The sequence below is a fragment of the Exophiala mesophila genome (assembly GCF_000836275.1).
Source record: "Exophiala mesophila strain CBS 40295 unplaced genomic scaffold supercont1.3, whole genome shotgun sequence".
NCBI classification, from domain to species: Eukaryota; Fungi; Ascomycota; class Eurotiomycetes; order Chaetothyriales; family Herpotrichiellaceae; genus Exophiala; species Exophiala mesophila.
This window is the reverse complement of record NW_015622506.1, coordinates 1,766,124-1,783,803: the sequence shown is the minus strand read 5'-3', so window position 1 is coordinate 1,783,803 and position 17,680 is coordinate 1,766,124. Positions and strand designations below refer to the sequence as shown.

The 17,680-nt window shown below is 50.3% G+C and overlaps 6 protein-coding genes across 9 annotated transcripts; 5 read left to right on the top strand and 1 right to left on the bottom strand.

The window, feature by feature from the left end:
* The first annotated feature begins 115 nt into the window (after window positions 1-115).
* PV10_04251 (uncharacterized protein) lies at window positions 116-2,637 on the top strand. The gene is made up of 2 exons (XM_016368792.1): window positions 116-1,845; window positions 1,934-2,637. Exons 1-2 carry the CDS (start codon window positions 176-178, stop codon window positions 2,436-2,438), a joined length of 2,175 nt encoding a protein of 724 aa, XP_016224580.1. The 5' UTR covers window positions 116-175; the 3' UTR covers window positions 2,439-2,637.
* A 2,916-nt stretch (window positions 2,638-5,553) lies between these two features.
* On the top strand, window positions 5,554-7,702 carry PV10_04250. Of its 4 annotated transcripts, none has more exons than XM_016368790.1 (3): window positions 5,554-6,301; window positions 6,388-6,949; window positions 7,004-7,702. In XM_016368790.1, the coding sequence occupies exons 2-3, from the start codon at window positions 6,439-6,441 to the stop codon at window positions 7,057-7,059; spliced, it is 567 nt and encodes a 188-aa protein (XP_016224578.1). In that variant the 5' UTR covers window positions 5,554-6,301; window positions 6,388-6,438; the 3' UTR covers window positions 7,060-7,702. The 4 variants fall into 4 exon arrangements, with proteins under 4 accessions (XP_016224578.1, XP_016224577.1, XP_016224579.1 ...); XM_016368789.1 differs by having other exon boundaries at window positions 6,365-6,949; XM_016368791.1 differs by having other exon boundaries at window positions 5,554-6,794; window positions 6,843-6,949.
* Window positions 7,703-9,049: 1,347 nt separating this feature from the next.
* Window positions 9,050-11,719, top strand: PV10_04249 (uncharacterized protein). The gene is made up of 2 exons (XM_016368787.1): window positions 9,050-10,915; window positions 10,970-11,719. Exons 1-2 carry the CDS (start codon window positions 9,427-9,429, stop codon window positions 11,515-11,517), a joined length of 2,037 nt encoding a protein of 678 aa, XP_016224575.1. The 5' UTR covers window positions 9,050-9,426; the 3' UTR covers window positions 11,518-11,719.
* A 363-nt stretch (window positions 11,720-12,082) lies between these two features.
* PV10_04248 (dihydroxy-acid dehydratase) lies at window positions 12,083-14,547 on the top strand. The gene is made up of 2 exons (XM_016368786.1): window positions 12,083-12,392; window positions 12,449-14,547. The coding sequence occupies exons 1-2, from the start codon at window positions 12,322-12,324 to the stop codon at window positions 14,217-14,219; spliced, it is 1,842 nt and encodes a 613-aa protein (XP_016224574.1). The 5' UTR covers window positions 12,083-12,321; the 3' UTR covers window positions 14,220-14,547.
* Window positions 14,548-14,682: 135 nt separating this feature from the next.
* PV10_04247 (uncharacterized protein) lies at window positions 14,683-15,561 on the top strand. Its single transcript, XM_016368785.1, has 2 exons — window positions 14,683-15,185; window positions 15,283-15,561. Exons 1-2 carry the CDS (start codon window positions 14,918-14,920, stop codon window positions 15,312-15,314), a joined length of 300 nt encoding a protein of 99 aa, XP_016224573.1. The 5' UTR covers window positions 14,683-14,917; the 3' UTR covers window positions 15,315-15,561.
* Window positions 15,426-17,364, bottom strand: PV10_04246 (uncharacterized protein). Its single transcript, XM_016368784.1, has one exon. It carries the CDS (start codon window positions 17,348-17,350, stop codon window positions 15,515-15,517), a length of 1,836 nt encoding a protein of 611 aa, XP_016224572.1. The 5' UTR covers window positions 17,351-17,364; the 3' UTR covers window positions 15,426-15,514.
* Between the last annotated feature and the right edge of the window lie 316 nt (window positions 17,365-17,680).

Below are 17,680 nucleotides of genomic sequence, written 5' to 3'. Positions count from 1 at the left end.
CAAGCACTTTGAACGCGACGCGCTGGTCGCGGGGCGGGACGCGAAATGGACAAAACGACGCGTCTCAAAGACTGCGGGCATCTCATCTCATCTATCGCTCCATCCCATCCCATCCCCTACTTTCCAGCAACGACGGTATCCTTCCCATCAGGTCACAACAGAGCCTCGCACCACGATGGATTCCAGATCAACCTATTCACTCAGCGTGCTCGCTCCTCTATACGATGCAGGTTCTGAACCTCGCACAGAACTGCAGAGCAAGCTGAAAGATTTTGTACTCGCATTCCAAATTGATGGGTCTTACATCTACCGAGACCAACTGCGGGAAAACGTGCTGGTGAAGCAATATTTCTGCGACATCGACCTAGCACATCTGATTTCCTACGATGAGGAGCTCGCACACAAATTGACGACCGATCCTTCCGATGTGATCCCCCTCTTCGAAGCCGCTCTCAAGCAATGCACACAAAGAATCGTCTATCCACAATCCCCCAGCATCGATCTTCCACAACACCAACTCCTCTTGAATTCGTCCGTTTCGCACATCTCGATTCGAGACCTCAATGCCACCAATGTATCGCATCTGGTACGCATTCCCGGTATCGTCATTGGCGCATCCACCATGTCTTCGAAAGCCACTCTTTTGAACATGCGCTGTCGAAATTGCGGTCATACCAAAAACCTCGTTGTCGAAGGTGGATTCTCAGGGATCAGTCTTCCGCGACAATGCGGCCACACCAAGGAACCTGGGCAAGAGGCCGGCGATTCATGTCCTCTCGACCCCTATTTTGTCGTGCACGAAAAATCTCAGTTCATCGATCAGCAAATCCTCAAACTCCAAGAAGCCCCCGATCAGGTCCCCGTGGGCGAATTGCCCCGTCACATCCTCATCTCCGCCGACCGATATCTGACCAATCGAGTCGTGCCTGGTTCTCGTTGTACCGTTATGGGCGTTTTCTCCATCTACCAACAAAACAAAGGGGCCAAGAAAGATTCGGCGGTCGCCATCCGGAATCCATACCTCCGCGCGGTTGGTATCACTACGGACGTGGATCACAACAATCTCGCTGCGACGAGCTTCTCGGAAGAGGAGATTCAAGAGTTTGAAGAAATGTCTCGATTGCCAGATCTCTACGATCGATTCGCTCGATGCATTGCTCCGTCAATTTACGGAAATTTAGATATCAAGAAAGCGATCGCTTGTCTGTTGATGGGCGGGTCGAAGAAAGTGCTACCAGATGGGATGAAACTGAGAGGAGACATCAACGTCCTTCTTCTTGGAGACCCGGGTACGGCCAAATCACAGCTCTTGAAGTTTGTGGAGAAAGTATCACCAATTGCCATCTATACGTCTGGAAAGGGCTCCAGTGCTGCTGGTCTGACAGCATCAGTACAAAGAGACACTCAATCTCGCGAGTTCTACCTTGAAGGCGGAGCAATGGTTTTGGCAGATGGAGGGGTGGTCTGCATTGATGAGTTCGACAAGATGAGGGATGAAGATCGAGTGGCCATCCACGAAGCCATGGAACAGCAGACAATATCCATCGCAAAGGCTGGCATTACAACCATCCTCAATGCACGCACATCGGTTCTTGCAGCAGCAAATCCCATCTTTGGCAGATACGATGATCTCAAGTCTCCAGGGGAGAATATCGATTTTCAGACGACGATTCTGTCCAGATTCGACATGATATTCATCGTGCGTGATGATCACGATCGCAATCGAGACGAACGCATTGCCAAGCACGTCATGAGCATTCAAATGGGTGGTCAGGGAGTTGAAGAGCAGGCCGAGTCGGAGTTTGGTGTGGAGAAGATGAAGCGATATATCCGATTCTGCAAATCGTAAGTGAGCTTCCAGATCTGGAGTTGCTCACCGGTGACTTCGTTTCGCATTGGGAAACATTCAAAGCTAACAGTTCTTCACTACTAGACGCTGCGCCCCTCGATTGTCATACGCAGCCACAGAAAAACTTTCGTCACATTTCGTCTCGATTCGAAATCGAGTCGCGCAAGCTGAACGCAATTCCAACGTCCGATCGTCCATCCCTATCACGGTTCGTCAACTCGAAGCCATCATCCGCATCACCGAGTCGCTCGCCAAGTTGACACTGTCAGCTACGGCGGAGGAACACCATGTCGATGAAGCAATTCGTCTTTTCCTCGCCTCCACCATGGACGCCGTCACTCAAGGTGAAGGCGCTGGAGGTATGGGCGGGAACCGTGAGTTGATGGACGAAGTTAGCAAAGTCGAAGAAGAATTGAGGAGGAGGTTGCCGATTGGTTGGAGCACCAGTCTAGGAACTTTGAGACGCGAATTTGTGCAAGGAAGGGGATACAGCGAGGCGGCTTTGGCGAGAGCACTGCACGTGCTCCAGAGGAGGGAGACAGTGAGGTTGCGGAACGGTGGCAGTCAGGTCTATCGATCCGGAGTATGATTGCTGTTGCTTGGTAATGACAGCATGAATGTATGTCCTATTGATGCTCGGTCTATCCACCAGTTGAATCAGAGGGTCTTGTTATGGTTAAAGCCCGGGTTTGTTTCTTTTAATGGGGGTGTTTGAAGGATAGATGCTACTCGCATATGAATGGCCGCAATGATTTCTATCTGAGTCCAGATGCCAGAAACAGAGTGTGTGCTTCTCCTACGACTGTCGTCCAAGGTTGAAGCAGTTCATCGCGTCCCATGGCACAGTAGACTGGCCACACTGGCCAAGTGACAGACGATGCACCACCATACTCAATAGCAATAGTAAAGGCAAGATAGGTCAGAAGAGGCCGTGATGGCCGAGGAGCTTTTCCTCGTCAGTAGCTTGGGTCATTGAAGGTGGACAGGCCCGTGTCAATGTTAGCTGGGAGGCGCGTAACTGGAACATGTATAGCCTCCTTGGCCCACGTTTGATACAGAATGCGTTCGGAAATGGTTTTCCCAAAAGTTCGGTTTGGCAAGCGATCTCGACAAGCGGATCGATCGAGGTACGATGGTGTCGTACATTGCATATGCACGCACCTCATGATAAATCGGAGTCCGAAAATCGGCCTACGCTCTGGATGCGAGTGGCTTGGGCAGCTTGAAGAACGAGACCTTCGTTGATACGATAGCGATCAGACATTGACGTAAATATTCGGACGGGGAGAGTCATGGGTAAGACATCGGATATCGATCAGGCGGAGTCCGATCAGGAGTGGACACACAGAAATCGGGCCATAAAATTTGACATGTCAGCCTGGCCCTGGAGGGTGTCGCCGAGGCTTGGTGTGACCGGTGAGGCTGAGAAGGATGCTCTAGTGTTCGTACCAATGGAGCTCTGGCAAAGTTCGAGATCATTCTATAGATCTGGGAGCAGCGGAATATGACAGATCTGTGGTCGATCCGCACCGGAGTCGCTTATGGGCTGTTGTGATCCCCTGAGTGGCGCCTGTCCGAAAACAGGCGAGCAGATCCGGTAAACGCCGCAACCTGATATGGCCTTCAAGGTCCACTTGAGCTACCGTACTGGGATATCCGAAAAGAACCCCTCCTCATCCGTGGTATCAAGTAACATCCCTCTTACAAATTCGGGTGTCATTGAAATGGACATCACAAAGAGCCTTGCTGAGAATGCCCGTGCACAGCGTGAGGTCCATGTTCAGGCTCACTCATAGGAATTTGCCGTGGCTCATCATGAAGTGGGATACCGGGTTCTGCACACCTATGTATGCCGAGGAGAGACGAGGGGTACTAGGTGGGAGCTGTTAACAGGGTTCTTCAAACGGGGGTCAGAGCAGTCCAGGGGTCACATGCCAGAATCCCTGAAAGGCGTTGGTCGCCGGCGGGGATGAGGGCTGTTGATCAAGCAGCCGGGTCAGGGCCAGGGCGGCCTAAATAGAGCCAGGGTTGCAGGAAGAGAGGCGGATGTCGTTGAATCAGCCATGCAGGATCGAGATGCAGATCGATCTCCTCCATTCCACAAGAGAGTGGGGGAAGGGAGGTGAGGACTTTTGTCTTGGACTGTAGGCATCAAGGACGGCTCTGCATTGATCCATGGCACTGGTCGATCCTCCATGCCCTCCTACGGAGATGACGGATTGCATGTTGACCAGGTATGCCCTTGCCAGGGTAGAGTGATGAAGAGTGAACAACGGTACAAAACGTGTGTAGAGTCGGTATTTTCTCGGTTTTGAGGTTTGAAATTCAGTCGCGTCGCACATGACTCATTACCGATTCCCGGAGGAAGGAACGAAGGGGAATCCCCATCACACCTTCCTGGCAATGACCAAGATGCTTGGCAATATGTCCAACAGCATCGTAACTTGACGCTCCGAAGCTGAGCCATTTCTCAAACCACTCCTCGTACACACGAAAGAACTGTCCGGAAAAGGGCTCGATTTCCCCAATTGGTTTCACCACTAGTGACTTTTCGAGGTGACTACTGTCGGTGTCGACGTGTTAGCGATAGGACAGCTGTGTGGCGCAGCGAGCAAGATCTAGATTGGGTCTCTCCGTGCGGGATAGCTTCTCAGTGTCAACGCGGAGGTTCTGCTGCGTCCAGGCACTTGAGCAGAAGTTGTCGTCCTCCAGGCCAACATCAGGCAGAAGATGGGCAGATACCGACGAGAGTAATGATCTCATCAGACTATATTGACTTTACAACGGTGACGGGTATGTGACGAATTTATGTGAACGCACGCAGGCAGATCAAGGTTTCATCTGGAGCTCAGATAAGCTCAGCCAAGATGTATGTAAGCTCTGAAGAAATCGAATCGAAACCCTAGACTCGTCCAGACGTGCATCATGATGTCCATGAACTTTTGAGTCTCATGATACTGACACTGATGTGCTAAAAGCCTTGCCAAAAAAGATCAAGATCAAGACCAAAATTATTGTGGTCCAGGTTGGCACAATAGCGCATTCAAGACTGGCAAGATTTGACGATTGCCACTCAGCTGAAGCAGATAGCCTTCCGACAGTATGTATACCGAGAGACCGCTCATGACAGCATGACATGCGTCTGGCACGGCCTCCCCATTGAGAAAGGGATCATGAGGGAGAACTGTTTCATTTGGCAAACATGAAGTTCCTTGCATCTCCTCGGGCAGGCCACAGCGCCTAGTCAAATTTGGGGGTCCGTCACACCCCAAATTTGCTGTAACACAAGATCGCAGATCGGGTTCGACAGATGGGCTGGCAGTCTGCCACACACGCTTCTGGGTCCGGATCCATGGGTCATGGGTCCCCAGAATGTGGTTCGAGTCGCTTGAGGGAGGCAATCAATGAAGGGCCATCGGTGTCCTGGTAGAAGCATCAGGGCTCCTTTCAACGGCCAATGTAAAATATTTGATGCAAGGTTCAAGGTCGCCGGTCAAATAATCGTCAAATGCACCAAATATGTCCTTAGTAGACTCGTAGTCGCCGAACAACAATATCACTCCTGGGGTTATTTCCAGTTCTTTCCTGTTGGGAAAAGTCTATGCAACGCAGCGTGCGCGTTAATGTCGGAAGGAGCGCACGGATTATCCCATAATGGCTACAGGGCAGGAGCATCCCACTTCGGGCTCTCGTAACCGACCATCAAATCATCAACTTCATCAACTTGTCAAGCTTGACCCTTTTCACCTGTGGCGTTGGTCCAGTCATGGACTCATGGCACTCCTGGAAGATGCCACGGATGCCTCCCTAATGGGTACGCCCATACGCCTATATGCCTTGCACCCACCTCCACCCGGACGCCGCATGATCATCCGAACCAAAAATCTTAGATAGGTTTGACCCTTGGCATGGAACATTGCTTCAGCACCCAGCAACCACTGGTGTAATGGCCCCAGGTGAAGATCATGGCGCTCTCCCGCGTCCCTGGATCTACCCTCCATCAGGTGGCCCTCCTTTGCATTCTTCAGAAGGCTGATAGGTCGGTTGTCTAGCATCATGCACTACTTGACCATCTCCCTCACCTTTTATGGCCCCTCGCCTCCATGCGCAATGCCTTGACGACCACCGATCAAACCAATATCTCGTGAGCAAAAGAATTGATACAGTACAAAGGCGGCATCCACACAGACTTCATCCGCACTATCGGATCTTTCCTTCCGTTCAATCAATTTCCTCGATGCCAGAATCTTCGCAGCACACCCTTTCAGATCTATTCCAAGGCTGCCAGAGTCTCAACCGAAGTACGATGCGTCAATCTGGTGCCTTTAAAGCGCCCAAGAAGCCTCGTCAACAAAGTCAACTCAGTGCACCCTCTCGTACACTCCGGGCGACTCATTGATCTTGCCATACGCATCAAGGCCGTCCTTGTCATTCCTTCTCAGGTGTTCAAAGGTCGGTGTATTTCATCAACTGTCTGCCCACAAAGGCACCCAACTGATGAGCCTTCGACTTCAGAGCGGGAGCTGATATCAGCCAAGGGGCTAGAACTCCGGTTTACCCGTCGACGGCGACACCTACTCAACAAGATCATGGAACTTGCGATTGGCCCTCCTTCCAGGATGACAGCAGGTCTTCCACTCCAGCACCCGCTGGTGGTAACGTTCAGCTCAGCCAACAAAGATAAAGAGGGAAATGCAGAGGCGCTGAGACTGCAAGACTTGACTGGGGTTTGGGCATTCGTGTCCCTGACAAACCCAGACATGGAGCAAAATCTGGCACCTCCGCGCATTGATCTCTTGCGTGGTCAAACGGCCGACTCGATTCACCCCATACAACAGCGACAAGAAGGAGATGATACTCCCGTTGCATACGCCACGTTTGCAGGCCTCATCATCACCGAGCCTGGTAAATACCGGCTGAGAATCAATCTCATTGACATGAATGCGTTAGGAGAGTCACTGGGTGATGAACGACCAAGTGCTGACCTGTGCAGTCCTCTACTGGAAGACCAAGGAAGTGGCGCTGGAAAGGTGTTGCGAGTTTTACATTCGCCGACGGTGGATGTCGTCGAGGACGGCCAACGCCAACACGTTTTTGACGGTGAGTAGACATCAGTCCTGGAGGACAGTACAAAGACTGATTGCCAATGTGTAGAAGCGGAACTCAACAATGCGAAGAGTCGACTACGATCCATCGGTGTCGACTGCTGACAATTCGAGTGGCGAGTGAAGCAGGCAGCCCGGCATCAGGATGTAGATCGAACAAACGGAATGGGACTGGTAGTGAAGATTAAGTTGCCAAGTAAGGGTACAACAATATTGAGCTTCAAGGCCCTTTACGCGTGTGACGCGGTAGTTCAGATGTCAAGACGTGCCAACAATGTCAGAATACGTCCAAGATCATCCTTGAGTACGTCTAGCATCCCAAGCTGTTCGACACGGTAAGGGTCTTGGAACCAGTTGAAGAAGCAGGGACTGTTGGAAAATGTTGCTAGGATTTGAGAATTAAGTAAGACCTTGAGGAAGCACGACGCATTCCAGGGTCTTATTGAGCGGGGCTGTTGAAGCAAAACTCGAAGCAGCAATCATATTGCGAGATGAAGTTGAAATTGTGTCTAGATATGACGATTTGAGAGCAGCTGGCTCGGCGTCGCCGATCATGGAAATTGAACATGTGTTTGCGAGTTTGAGTCTCTCGGTAGCCGGAAACAACGGCTGCCGACAGGTTGACTGGTGGAGAAGAGAACTAACGTTTATGTAGGTATGTACATCTAGCACCATTTAGGTAGCCCTGCTGTCGTGGTAGCTACCTACCTAGCCATATGTAGGTAGGTACCTTGTCAGGAACGGCTGGGGGATTTGAAATGGCTAGATCGTCGTCGCCACCCTGGTCACGTGGCCAGAAGTTGTCTATTCCTTGTCGATCTTGATATTGACCTCGAGGCGGACCTACGCGTACACATACCTAGTAAGCTTGCATGTGAATGAAAAAGAGCTGCACGAATCCAATAGCGGCCGGGGAGTTACTCAGAGTTATGGCGTGGTCTTTGGCTCGATTTGGCCAAGTGGAGCTTGATTCTGGTGACCTGATGTTGTGTGTGGATGGTTAGCAACCCCAGCTTCAGTGAGTTTGGTAAGGCAGACGAAAGCTGCAGTTTGGTACCAACTCAGGGACGTCTTGGCTGATGATCCTGTCCTCTTCTTATTACTCTCAACTGAAGGGGTGGATCGATGGATTGTGGAAGATGTCCAAGTTCATAGCTAAGCGAAAGATCGACGACTATGGGCGAACCTTATCGTGTAGCTTGTCCGCGGTTGGATGGCACACGGCAGAAGTACCAATGTCATGAGAGCATGTGTGGAGGGAGTCGAACGGGATTGGAAGGACACGAAGGGTCATTTTAGACATCTGCTACGGACATCTACTTCGCAGTAGATGAGGAGTCCGTCGAATCGAGAGAGGCGCTGGCGTACTTCTGACGCACATTGGGGGGGGCCATACGGAGTGGGAGGCAAGTACGTATTAGTAACCTACATCTACGAATTCAAAATGGCAGCACCAAGGAACGGACTTTGACAGACTTGTTGGACTAATCCTAGAGGCGAATTCAACGATGACTATCTCACTGCTACTTCTCCAGCGACCTTCTCTCCTAGTCAATACAACACCTTGCAATGCGCGTCATATAGGCTTGCGAATTGTGGAGGAGGGTCACTGCATGGGTCAAATTGAACCTTGTTTAAAAATACCTACCCGTAGGTATGCATACGCAGGACTCTTGATCTAGCAGGTACCTACCTTCCCTACCTCTTCGCCCCAGTAGAAAGTGCAAGTTCCTTAGGTAGGTACCTACTCGTACCTATAATTAAAGTATGTACGGAGTAGGAACATTTTTACCTATGTAGCTACTAGTAGCAGTAGGCCCTCACTAGCCCCATCAGTATGTACTTTTATTGGGTACCATATTTCGCACGGTGCCTATTCCGGCTAAACTTTTCGTATTTCCGCAGGTCCTGCCGCCCTACGGCGTCCAACCCCTTCCGCTAGACACTAAAGACCCAAATGCCATCTCGTGTTTCATGACACTGGATTTGACTTGCCTCGCGCCTATGCGTACCTAATGTGGACGTGGTGGACCTACACTAGCCTGCGCCTTGCTTGCAACCATTCGTATCTTTGTTGAATACCTATGCATGAGTTGTTGACGCTCTCATGCCCACCACCACCAACACCACGACCGCCACCTCTTCCACCTCCTCTCTCACAACATCGTAATCGCATCCGCATCCACCCCAAACCTCCATCTCACGACTTTACTCTTACGGCCCCACGACCTTCAACCTCGTCTCGCCCGAGACCTCACCCCTCGCCTCAAACCCACCCCTCCCTCCTGCAACAATCGACGATCTTGACATGCAGAGTCCCAGCTGAGATATTCGCCCAACTTCCTGGTCTGTGACTGCGGTGAGCATTTGCCTGCTTGCACCTTGTCTCATGCAGTCGTCCCGACCAGCCAAACACTCGTCTGTCTCGAGGTCCAGACACCCATAAACGCCCTCTCCTCGCTCCATCTAAGCATGAGTGAATCAACATACTCGTCCTTCCGGCCCAACCCCTTCAAGTTTCAAACCTCAGACGCGCAGAGCACAAACAACCAACCCCCACCGCAATCATGGGAAGACGATCGGTTCCTAGTGACACCTCCCATCCAGACTACTCAAGTCAATCCACTTGACCAAGCCCTGACGGAACAAAATGTACATGCTTTTCAAGCCAACCAACAGGCCTCCGCTCGAAATGCCCATATCAATGTGGCGCCTTCAAGCTGGCGAAATCTGTCGGGTCAAGACTCCTCATTTTTGCTCAACGGACTTCACATTAAGACCGATGTCGAGCAACCTCAAAGATCCTACTCAACTACTTCAGTTGACTCTGACACCCGGCTACGAACCAGCGCGTCAGCTTCGAGCCTACCTCGTCGGGCCCCGAGTGTACGGGCTGTCCTCCACTCCTCCGCCGGCTCCGTTTCCCCCGGGACCGCCATTTCTTCTCCTCAGATTGCCGCCATGCTCGATATCACTCCCTTGCCCTCTCCCACCATGGCGTCCATCGAAAGTTGGAAGCCGATTTCCAAAACCAGGTCTCGTGGCTCCTCCACTGCATCCTTGAAAGTAGAGACTGCGCCGGCCTTCTCGACCTCGACTTTTTCTCCCGGCTCCCCACGACGCAAGTACTATCACGGGCTGCAGTCACCCACCACGAGATCAGGGAGCTCCGATAGCCAGCACCTGTCGGGAGAGGACCTTCGCAACAGGAGCGTCAGCGAATATGTGCCCGAAGCTCTAGCGGTACAGAAACCACGAAATATCGTGGTCTCGACGTCTGCCCCACGTGTGGAGACCACAGCATCTACTGTGATGCACCGGGAGGAATATCTAGGCGAACAACGAGGAATTGTAAAGGCAGACTCGCTGCCGACAGCGACAGAGACCGACAATCTCCATGACGTTGATGTCACTGTCGACGATGCACCGGCGGCAAAGCGGCCCAAACTAGAGGTATTCCACGCGAGAAGCTTAGCCACAGGCGAGCCGCGATCCTATGAAGCTTTGCGACTACTGGGACAAGGAACTTTCTCCAAAGTGTACTTGGCTGTACGACAGGTAAATGATCGAAAAGACAGCGTCGACTATCGCCAGGACAGTGTCAACATGGCCGGAGTCAGGGCTCGGTCTCGACGGCTTGTAGCCGTCAAAGTTGTCGAGCACGGCCCGGCCGGCGGAGCTGATGCAGACCGGATCGAAATTGGCCTGAAAAGAGAGGTCGACATTTTAAGAGCGATCCAGCATCCGTCTCTAGTTCATCTCAAGGCTTTTGGACACGACGGCACAGCGAGAGCGATGCTAGTCATGAATTATTGTCCCGGTAACGATCTGTTCGAAGTCGCCAGCAAGCACCAGGACGTTCTTTCACCGCCTCTGATTCGTCGTATATTCGCCGAACTGGTTTCGGCAGTTCGATACTTGCATCAAAAGTTCATTGTTCATCGTGATATCAAACTGGAGAGTAAGACTCTTCCCTTGAAGGAAATGATGTTTGATCGTAGCTGACCAATCTTAGATGTATTGCTCAACATACCGGTCCGTGTTCATGCCGATGTCTCCGACTGGCAAAAGCTAGATCGAGCAGTTGTCACATTGACTGACATGGGATTATCACGGCGGATACCTGAACCGCCCGACAGTCCACTCCTTACGACAAGATGTGGAAGCGAGGATTACGCCGCGCCGGAAATCCTCATGGGACAGCCTTATGACGGGCGTCAGACAGATGCATGGGCATTGGGTGTTCTTTTATATGCCTTGATGGAGGGCCGACTGCCTTTCGACCCAGTTCCCGGGGCCCGTGGAGATCCTGCAGTTCTACGGGCAAGGACACCGCATCGTATCGCGCGATGCGAATGGGCCTGGGTCAAGTATGGCGATGAGGATGGTGATTGGGACAATAACAAGGGAGCAGAATTATCAGGGGCACGGGAATGCGTCGATGGGTTATTGAAGCGAAATACACGACGAAAAGCATTGAGCGATATCCGCGAATTGGACTGGGTTCAGAACGGGATCCAGGTGGATGGTGGCCTTCGATGGGTTGAGGAAGAATCCTTGTGAACAGGGGAAGGCTTTGGGAAATGCGACGTGCAGCACAACCAAAGCAGGGGTATGCGCTGTTGATGGATGATCATGAATAACTATGGATGTAACATAAGCCAAGGACTTGTTTGAGTACAACAAAGGATCGGTGATAGCGAAGTTGTTATTACTATACCAGAGACAGATTGATTGAGTAGCTTGGGACACATTTGAGATGTGCGATCAGCCGTCACTTGACGGTGCATTACGGTGCTCTACAATGACAGGGGTTTTGCCTTGTAGCTGGAGTTATCATTGTACATATTCCAGGTCTCGCTATTATTGATTTCTCTGCGTATGATAGTGTACAAGTAACAAGCATATCCGATATGCTTGTTCCTTTTCTTAGGCTATTTCCAGCGCCGGAGTTGAACATCCCTCCGCGATCCAATCAGAAATTTGAAATGTGATGATTGGCTCCTGCGCTGGTCCCCGCAAGGTTTCCGGGACGTTGATTGGCGGAATGGCAATACCATTGCGCTCCTGCTCCTTCAGTGATTCCACACCAGAAATTTCCCCAGATCATCTTCTCTCTCGACCGACCCTCGAACTTCCACACTAAAGTGCTTCAAGGTTTGTTGACCGAGGCAGACGATGGAAGTATGACTCAAGGCTCCTCATCATATGCTTTGAGGTCATAGTGTTCCTCCGTCTATAAACCAGACTTCGATACCTGGCCACCGCGCTCGACGAGCTCCAGCTCTTCGACCCTCACACCTCTCCATTCTACCCGGTAGAAAACACCGAGGTCCCAATCCTATCTCTCCAGGCAATTCTGGCATCATGTCGCCCTCTGCGGCTGTCAGAAGTCTCAGTCTGAGACAAGCAAAGAATCTCCTCTGCGCTCGCTCAGTGTATGCTCTTCTCTTCCCTTCCCATGGTGACAGCACCCATGACTGACCGCGTGCAGACGCCCATTCTCCTCCTCATATCCTTGCCGAGATGATTCGACTTCCGAGACCCGAAATTTCAACAAGGTGTCTTCAAAGATCACCCAATTCAAATCCCAGGGTGCTTCACAAGCCATGTTATACGGAACTGGATTGACCGAGGAAGATATGAACAAAGCCCAAGTGGGCATTTCTTCGGTGTGGTGGTCGGGCAACCCTTGCAATATGCATCTCCTCGACCTTTCGAACATTGTCAAAAAGGGCGTTGCCGATTCCGGTCTGGCTCCTATGCAGTTCAACACAATTGGCGTTTCGGACGGTATCTCGATGGGAACTACTGGCATGCGCTACAGTCTGCAGTCGCGAGAGATCATTGCCGATTCGATTGAGACCGTCATGCAGGGTCAATGGTACGATGCCAACATTTCTATTCCCGGTTGCGATAAGAACATGCCTGGTGTCATTATGGGCATGGGTCGTGTCAACCGACCGTCGCTCATGGTTTATGGAGGTTCAATAGCCCCCGGTTGTGCGGTCACCCAGAACAATGCCGACATTGATATTGTGTCGGCCTTCCAGGCGTATGGACAGTTCATCACTGGCGAGATTAATGAACAGCAGCGATTTGATATTATCCGTCACGCTTGCCCTGGTAGCGGTGCATGTGGGGGCATGTACACTGCCAACACCATGGCCTCTGCCATTGAGACCTTGGGCATGACTCTTCCCGGCTCATCTTCCAACCCTGCAGTGTCGAGAGCGAAACAACTCGAGTGTCTTGCCGCCGGTGGTGCGATCAGAAACCTTCTCAAGCTTGACCTACGACCACGCGATATCATGACTCGACAAGCTTTCGAGGACGCCATGGTAGTGGTCATGATCACAGGAGGTTCTACCAATGCTGTGTTGCATCTTATTGCCATGGCTGATGCTGTAGGCATCAAGTTGACCATCGACGATTTCCAAGCAGTGTCAGATCGAACTCCTTTTCTGTCTGACCTGAAGCCTTCTGGCAAATACGTGTTCAACGACTTGCATGATATTGGTGGCATCCCCACACTACTGAAGTTCTTGATTAAGGAAGGTGTCGTCAAAGGTGAACACCGAACTGTGACTGGAGAAACGCTGAAGAAGAACGTCGAGAACGTGCCCGATTTCCCGTCCGACCAGACCATCATCAAACCATTCTCACAACCGATCAAGGAGACAGGCCATATTCAAATCCTGCGCGGATCACTCGCTCCAGGTGGTTCTGTGGGCAAAATCACCGGCAAAGAGGGTTTGAAATTCACAGGCAAAGCAAAGGTGTATGATGCCGAGGACGACTTCATCACTGCATTGGAAAACGGTGAAATCAAGAAGGGCGAGAAGACAGTAGTGGTGATCAGATACGAAGGCCCCAAGGGAGGACCAGGCATGCCGGAAATGTTGAAACCTAGCTCAGCGATCATGGGAGCTGGACTTGGCAAGGACGTTGCTCTGATTACAGATGGTCGGTTCAGTGGCGGTTCTCACGGATTCCTGATCGGCCATATTGTTCCTGAAGCGATGGAAGGAGGACCGATTGGATTGGTGCGTGATGGGGATGAAATCGTCATTGACGCTGAGAACCGAGTTCTGGACCTCAACGTCGACGAATCAACCCTTGTGCAGAGAAGGGAGGAATGGGCTCGAAACAAACCACAGCCCAGAGTATTGAGAGGAACTCTTGCCAAGTACGCCAAACTTGTCGCCGACGCCAGTCATGGTTGTATCACAGATCAAGAGGAGGCAGTCAAGGTACATTCATAAACAAGCGATCTGAACGTCTAGCTGTTTCGTCGGATGTTTCCTTTGGGTGGAAATCAGAGTCCAAAAATACAATGGCGCAGACATGGAGAAAAAAGTGAAATGTACCAGTCTATGGAGGAGTAGCTTTTTGGTGGTGTAGACCAGGATTTTCAGGTCTATCAAGTCATGTTTGAATCTGTACAGTACCTAGCTCTGCCTAGGTAGGTAGGTAGCATTGGCTAGAGTTGACTACTTGGCTGTGAATGCGTGGTGGCAGTGATGAGGCTTATTTGAACAACAAGTAATGATCATATATTTCCCGTTGGTAGTGACTAATAGTGTTTGTTCGTACGGCGCTCTATACACATATGAGTGATTATGATATCAATAAACTTCAACGGAACTCTAATAGAGTATGCAAGAGAGTGAGCATTTAGGCATCCACTACTATTCTGTCCGTATCCATCCACCCATGTCCGCGTGTGCTGTGCTTACCTATTAATCATCATCATCAGAGAGAGGATGTCGACATCTCCACCCCCGCAATTTATTAAAGACGATTGATTCATCCGTTCATCCATCATTGGAAAAGACCTCTCCTCTCCTCTCCTCTTTCATTTCATTTTCCTGTTTTCCTATTACGATTTCTTTTAAAGAATCTCAAAGCTCTACCCATAACCGAAGAAAAACTATATCCTCCTCCACCTCTCCACATCAAAATGCCCACCGCAACCGCCAAAATCGGCTCGACAGTCGTGGCCACCACATCCACATGGGAAACCGTCGAAGGAAATATTTACTTCCCACCAAGTTCAGTCGATCGAACCGTTCTATCTGATTCCAATACATCGACCCATTGTCCATGGAAGGGCGATGCTAGTTATTACAACATTACCGTGCCAGGTGGTAATACGGTGAAAGATGCGGCTTGGTATTATCCTCATGCGTTCGAAAAGGCCAAACATATTCAGGATTATGTGGCGTTTTGTAAGTGTTCATTCTTAGTATTCTCGATCTTGTCTTCCTGAGCGATGTGCTTCATTTATGAGTTTATGCTGATCTTGCAATTTTCTCTTTTTTCTAGATAAATCCAAGGTCGATGTTTCGGTGGCTTGAAATCGGGATAATCGAAGCCTGAGTTGATGGAATCTAAACAAGTCTGTCTTATTCCAGGTCACTAGGACTTCGAATTCATCATAGGATCAAAAACTAGTCGTCCAATAATGAGGAATCAATCCATTGATTTGGTATAGCACTGACTAAAACCACTCGACCCGTCACAATATCCTATCGTGCCTCTGCATTCATTCCCTATATCATCGCTTTTTCTTTGCGCTAAACGACTTCAATGGATCGATCTTGCCTTTTGCTTTCCCCACCTTTCTACCCTTATGCACCGACTTGGATCTGCGTTTTTGATCTTTTCGTTTCTCCTTGCCGTCGAGTTTCTTGAACCCTACATACCCAACTGACTCGGAATTCAACGCCTTGTTTCCTTGAGCTGGCATCAGATAGTCCGGCACATGCTTCAAATGTGTCTGATGTCGAACCACGGCGCCATGTTCCCCGTCGTGTCTCAGATGTCGAAGATCGTCTGGATTGTCTTCAAAGTGTTTTCTCAGTTTCTCACTCTTGACCAATTCTTGTCGGATTTCCCGGGCACGCGCCTCATGCACCGCCGCCCCCGTGACTGCGCGCAATGCATCGTTCATTCGGTAGCGGAATCCGTCGACTTGAGACATGTCGAACTGGTATGGTTTGACTTCATTGCCTTTCTTCGCTTGACGAGCAATGATCTTTTCGAGAACTCGTTCGTCATTCTTGGATCCTGGGATACTCGTGTGTCGGTGCTTGCCGAATTCATCTTTGGGTATCACAAACGACAAGGCCATGCCGGTTTTTCCTGCTCTTGCTGTCCGTCCAATCCGATGCGTGTATGACTTGGATGTGTGTGGGAGATCAAAGTTGACTACACAGGCCACATTTTGAAAATCAATGCCTCGGGAAACTCCATAGTCCTTTTCGTGGTTGGCGACTTTGGCTTTCTTTCGTGGCTGATCTTCGCCGTCATCCTCATCACTGAGCTCGTCGCCTTGGTCTGCTGTGTGCGAACTGGACGTCTTCTTCTGTTTCTTCTTCACCACACCTCCGAGAACTTCTTGGTCATCAGCCGCGATCAAGATATCATACATTCCCTTGTTGTATTCGTGGACAACATGTAATCTCGAGTTCACGGGCAACTCAGCGTTGAGCACGCATGACTTGATACCGAATTGTTCTAGGAAGAGCTTCAATCGGTAGCTTCGGTCGACGTCTTCGACAAATATCAGGCACTTTCCTCTGACTAATTTCAACTTGAAGACGACAAACATGAGCAGGAACTTGTCCTCTTCTGCGCATTTGACAACATATTGAGTGATGCCTTCACCCTTTTCTTCCTTGTCATCAATCTTGACAACCTGAGCATCTCGACAGAACAAGGTCTTTAGCTCTTCCACTTCTGGAGTCAAGGTAGCGCTGATGAGAAATGTTTGCACGCCTCTTGGCATCAAAGTGGAGATGTTGTTGATATCATCTTCGTAACCGTACGAAAGAACAATATCGGCCTCGTCAATGACCAGATGGCTGAGGTGCTCCAGAGAGAGTTTGCCTGAGTTGAGATACTGGCTGGCCCTTGCAGGAGTAGACACAACAACATCGGGAAAGTCAGAAAGTACGGCGCTCAAAACCGCATCAGCAACACGCTGTGTCAGGTTCAAGACCTGGACATCTTTGGAACAGAATGCAGCAAAGTTGGTGTACGCTCTGTAAACCTGATCCGCCAATTCCCTTGTTGGGACCAGAACCAATGTAGATGTAACCTTTTGCTTTGAGGTCGATGATTTTCGGCGCAGAATGGACTGCAAAGTCGGAAGGACATATGCGGCCGTCTTTCCAGAGCCTGTCTTTGACTTTGCGAGGATATCCTGACCTTCTAGTGCGAGAGGGATGGCTTTTGCTTGTACGGGTGTTGGAGTGGAGAATTCGGATTTTGCAATGGCTTGGATCAGGCGAGGGTCTAAGTCGAAGGATTCGAAGGAGGAGACGGGATTCTGGACAGGTTCATCGGGTTGAGAGGAAGGGACATCATTCTCATCAAGTTTGCGCTTCATCTTGTCGATATAAGGCTGATGCTTTGGAGAAATGAGAGAGACCTTTCACATTGACTCCAGAGTTTGAAGACTGCGGCATGGGAAAATATTCAGTGAGGCTTATGGCAGAAAAAGGCGGTGACGGGGAAATATTCAAGGTGGAGATCTGAATGCGGGCCGCGAGATCAGACTTAGATTCTGCTAACCGTTTTAGGTTCTAATTCTGGCGCTGCTTTATACAAAGGGAAATCCTATTACTTCTGTCCTATGGACGAGTCTATGCCCATATCCACGAGGAATAATTTCAAATAAAATATCTGGCCGTCTCTTCTGACGCCTGTGTCATGTCAA

Excerpts from the sequence above, each read along its gene's own strand:
- PV10_04251 (XM_016368792.1), top strand. The coding sequence starts at position 176 with ATGGATTCCAGATCAACCTATTCACTCAGCGTGCTCGCTCCTCTATAC. Across the intron at positions 1,846-1,933 it reads TATATCCGATTCTGCAAATC|ACGCTGCGCCCCTCGATTGT; the intron begins GTAAGTGAGCTT and ends CTTCACTACTAG.
- PV10_04250 (XM_016368790.1), top strand. The coding sequence starts at position 6,439 with ATGGAACTTGCGATTGGCCCTCCTTCCAGGATGACAGCAGGTCTTCCA. Across the intron at positions 6,950-7,003 it reads ACGCCAACACGTTTTTGACG|AAGCGGAACTCAACAATGCG; the intron begins GTGAGTAGACAT and ends GCCAATGTGTAG.
- PV10_04249 (XM_016368787.1), top strand. The coding sequence starts at position 9,427 with ATGAGTGAATCAACATACTCGTCCTTCCGGCCCAACCCCTTCAAGTTT. Across the intron at positions 10,916-10,969 it reads TCGTGATATCAAACTGGAGA|ATGTATTGCTCAACATACCG; the intron begins GTAAGACTCTTC and ends GACCAATCTTAG.
- PV10_04248 (XM_016368786.1), top strand. The coding sequence starts at position 12,322 with ATGTCGCCCTCTGCGGCTGTCAGAAGTCTCAGTCTGAGACAAGCAAAG. Across the intron at positions 12,393-12,448 it reads CTCCTCTGCGCTCGCTCAGT|ACGCCCATTCTCCTCCTCAT; the intron begins GTATGCTCTTCT and ends GACCGCGTGCAG.
- PV10_04247 (XM_016368785.1), top strand. The coding sequence starts at position 14,918 with ATGCCCACCGCAACCGCCAAAATCGGCTCGACAGTCGTGGCCACCACA. Across the intron at positions 15,186-15,282 it reads TCAGGATTATGTGGCGTTTT|ATAAATCCAAGGTCGATGTT; the intron begins GTAAGTGTTCAT and ends TCTTTTTTCTAG.
- PV10_04246 (XM_016368784.1), bottom strand. The coding sequence starts at position 17,350 with ATGAAGCGCAAACTTGATGAGAATGATGTCCCTTCCTCTCAACCCGAT.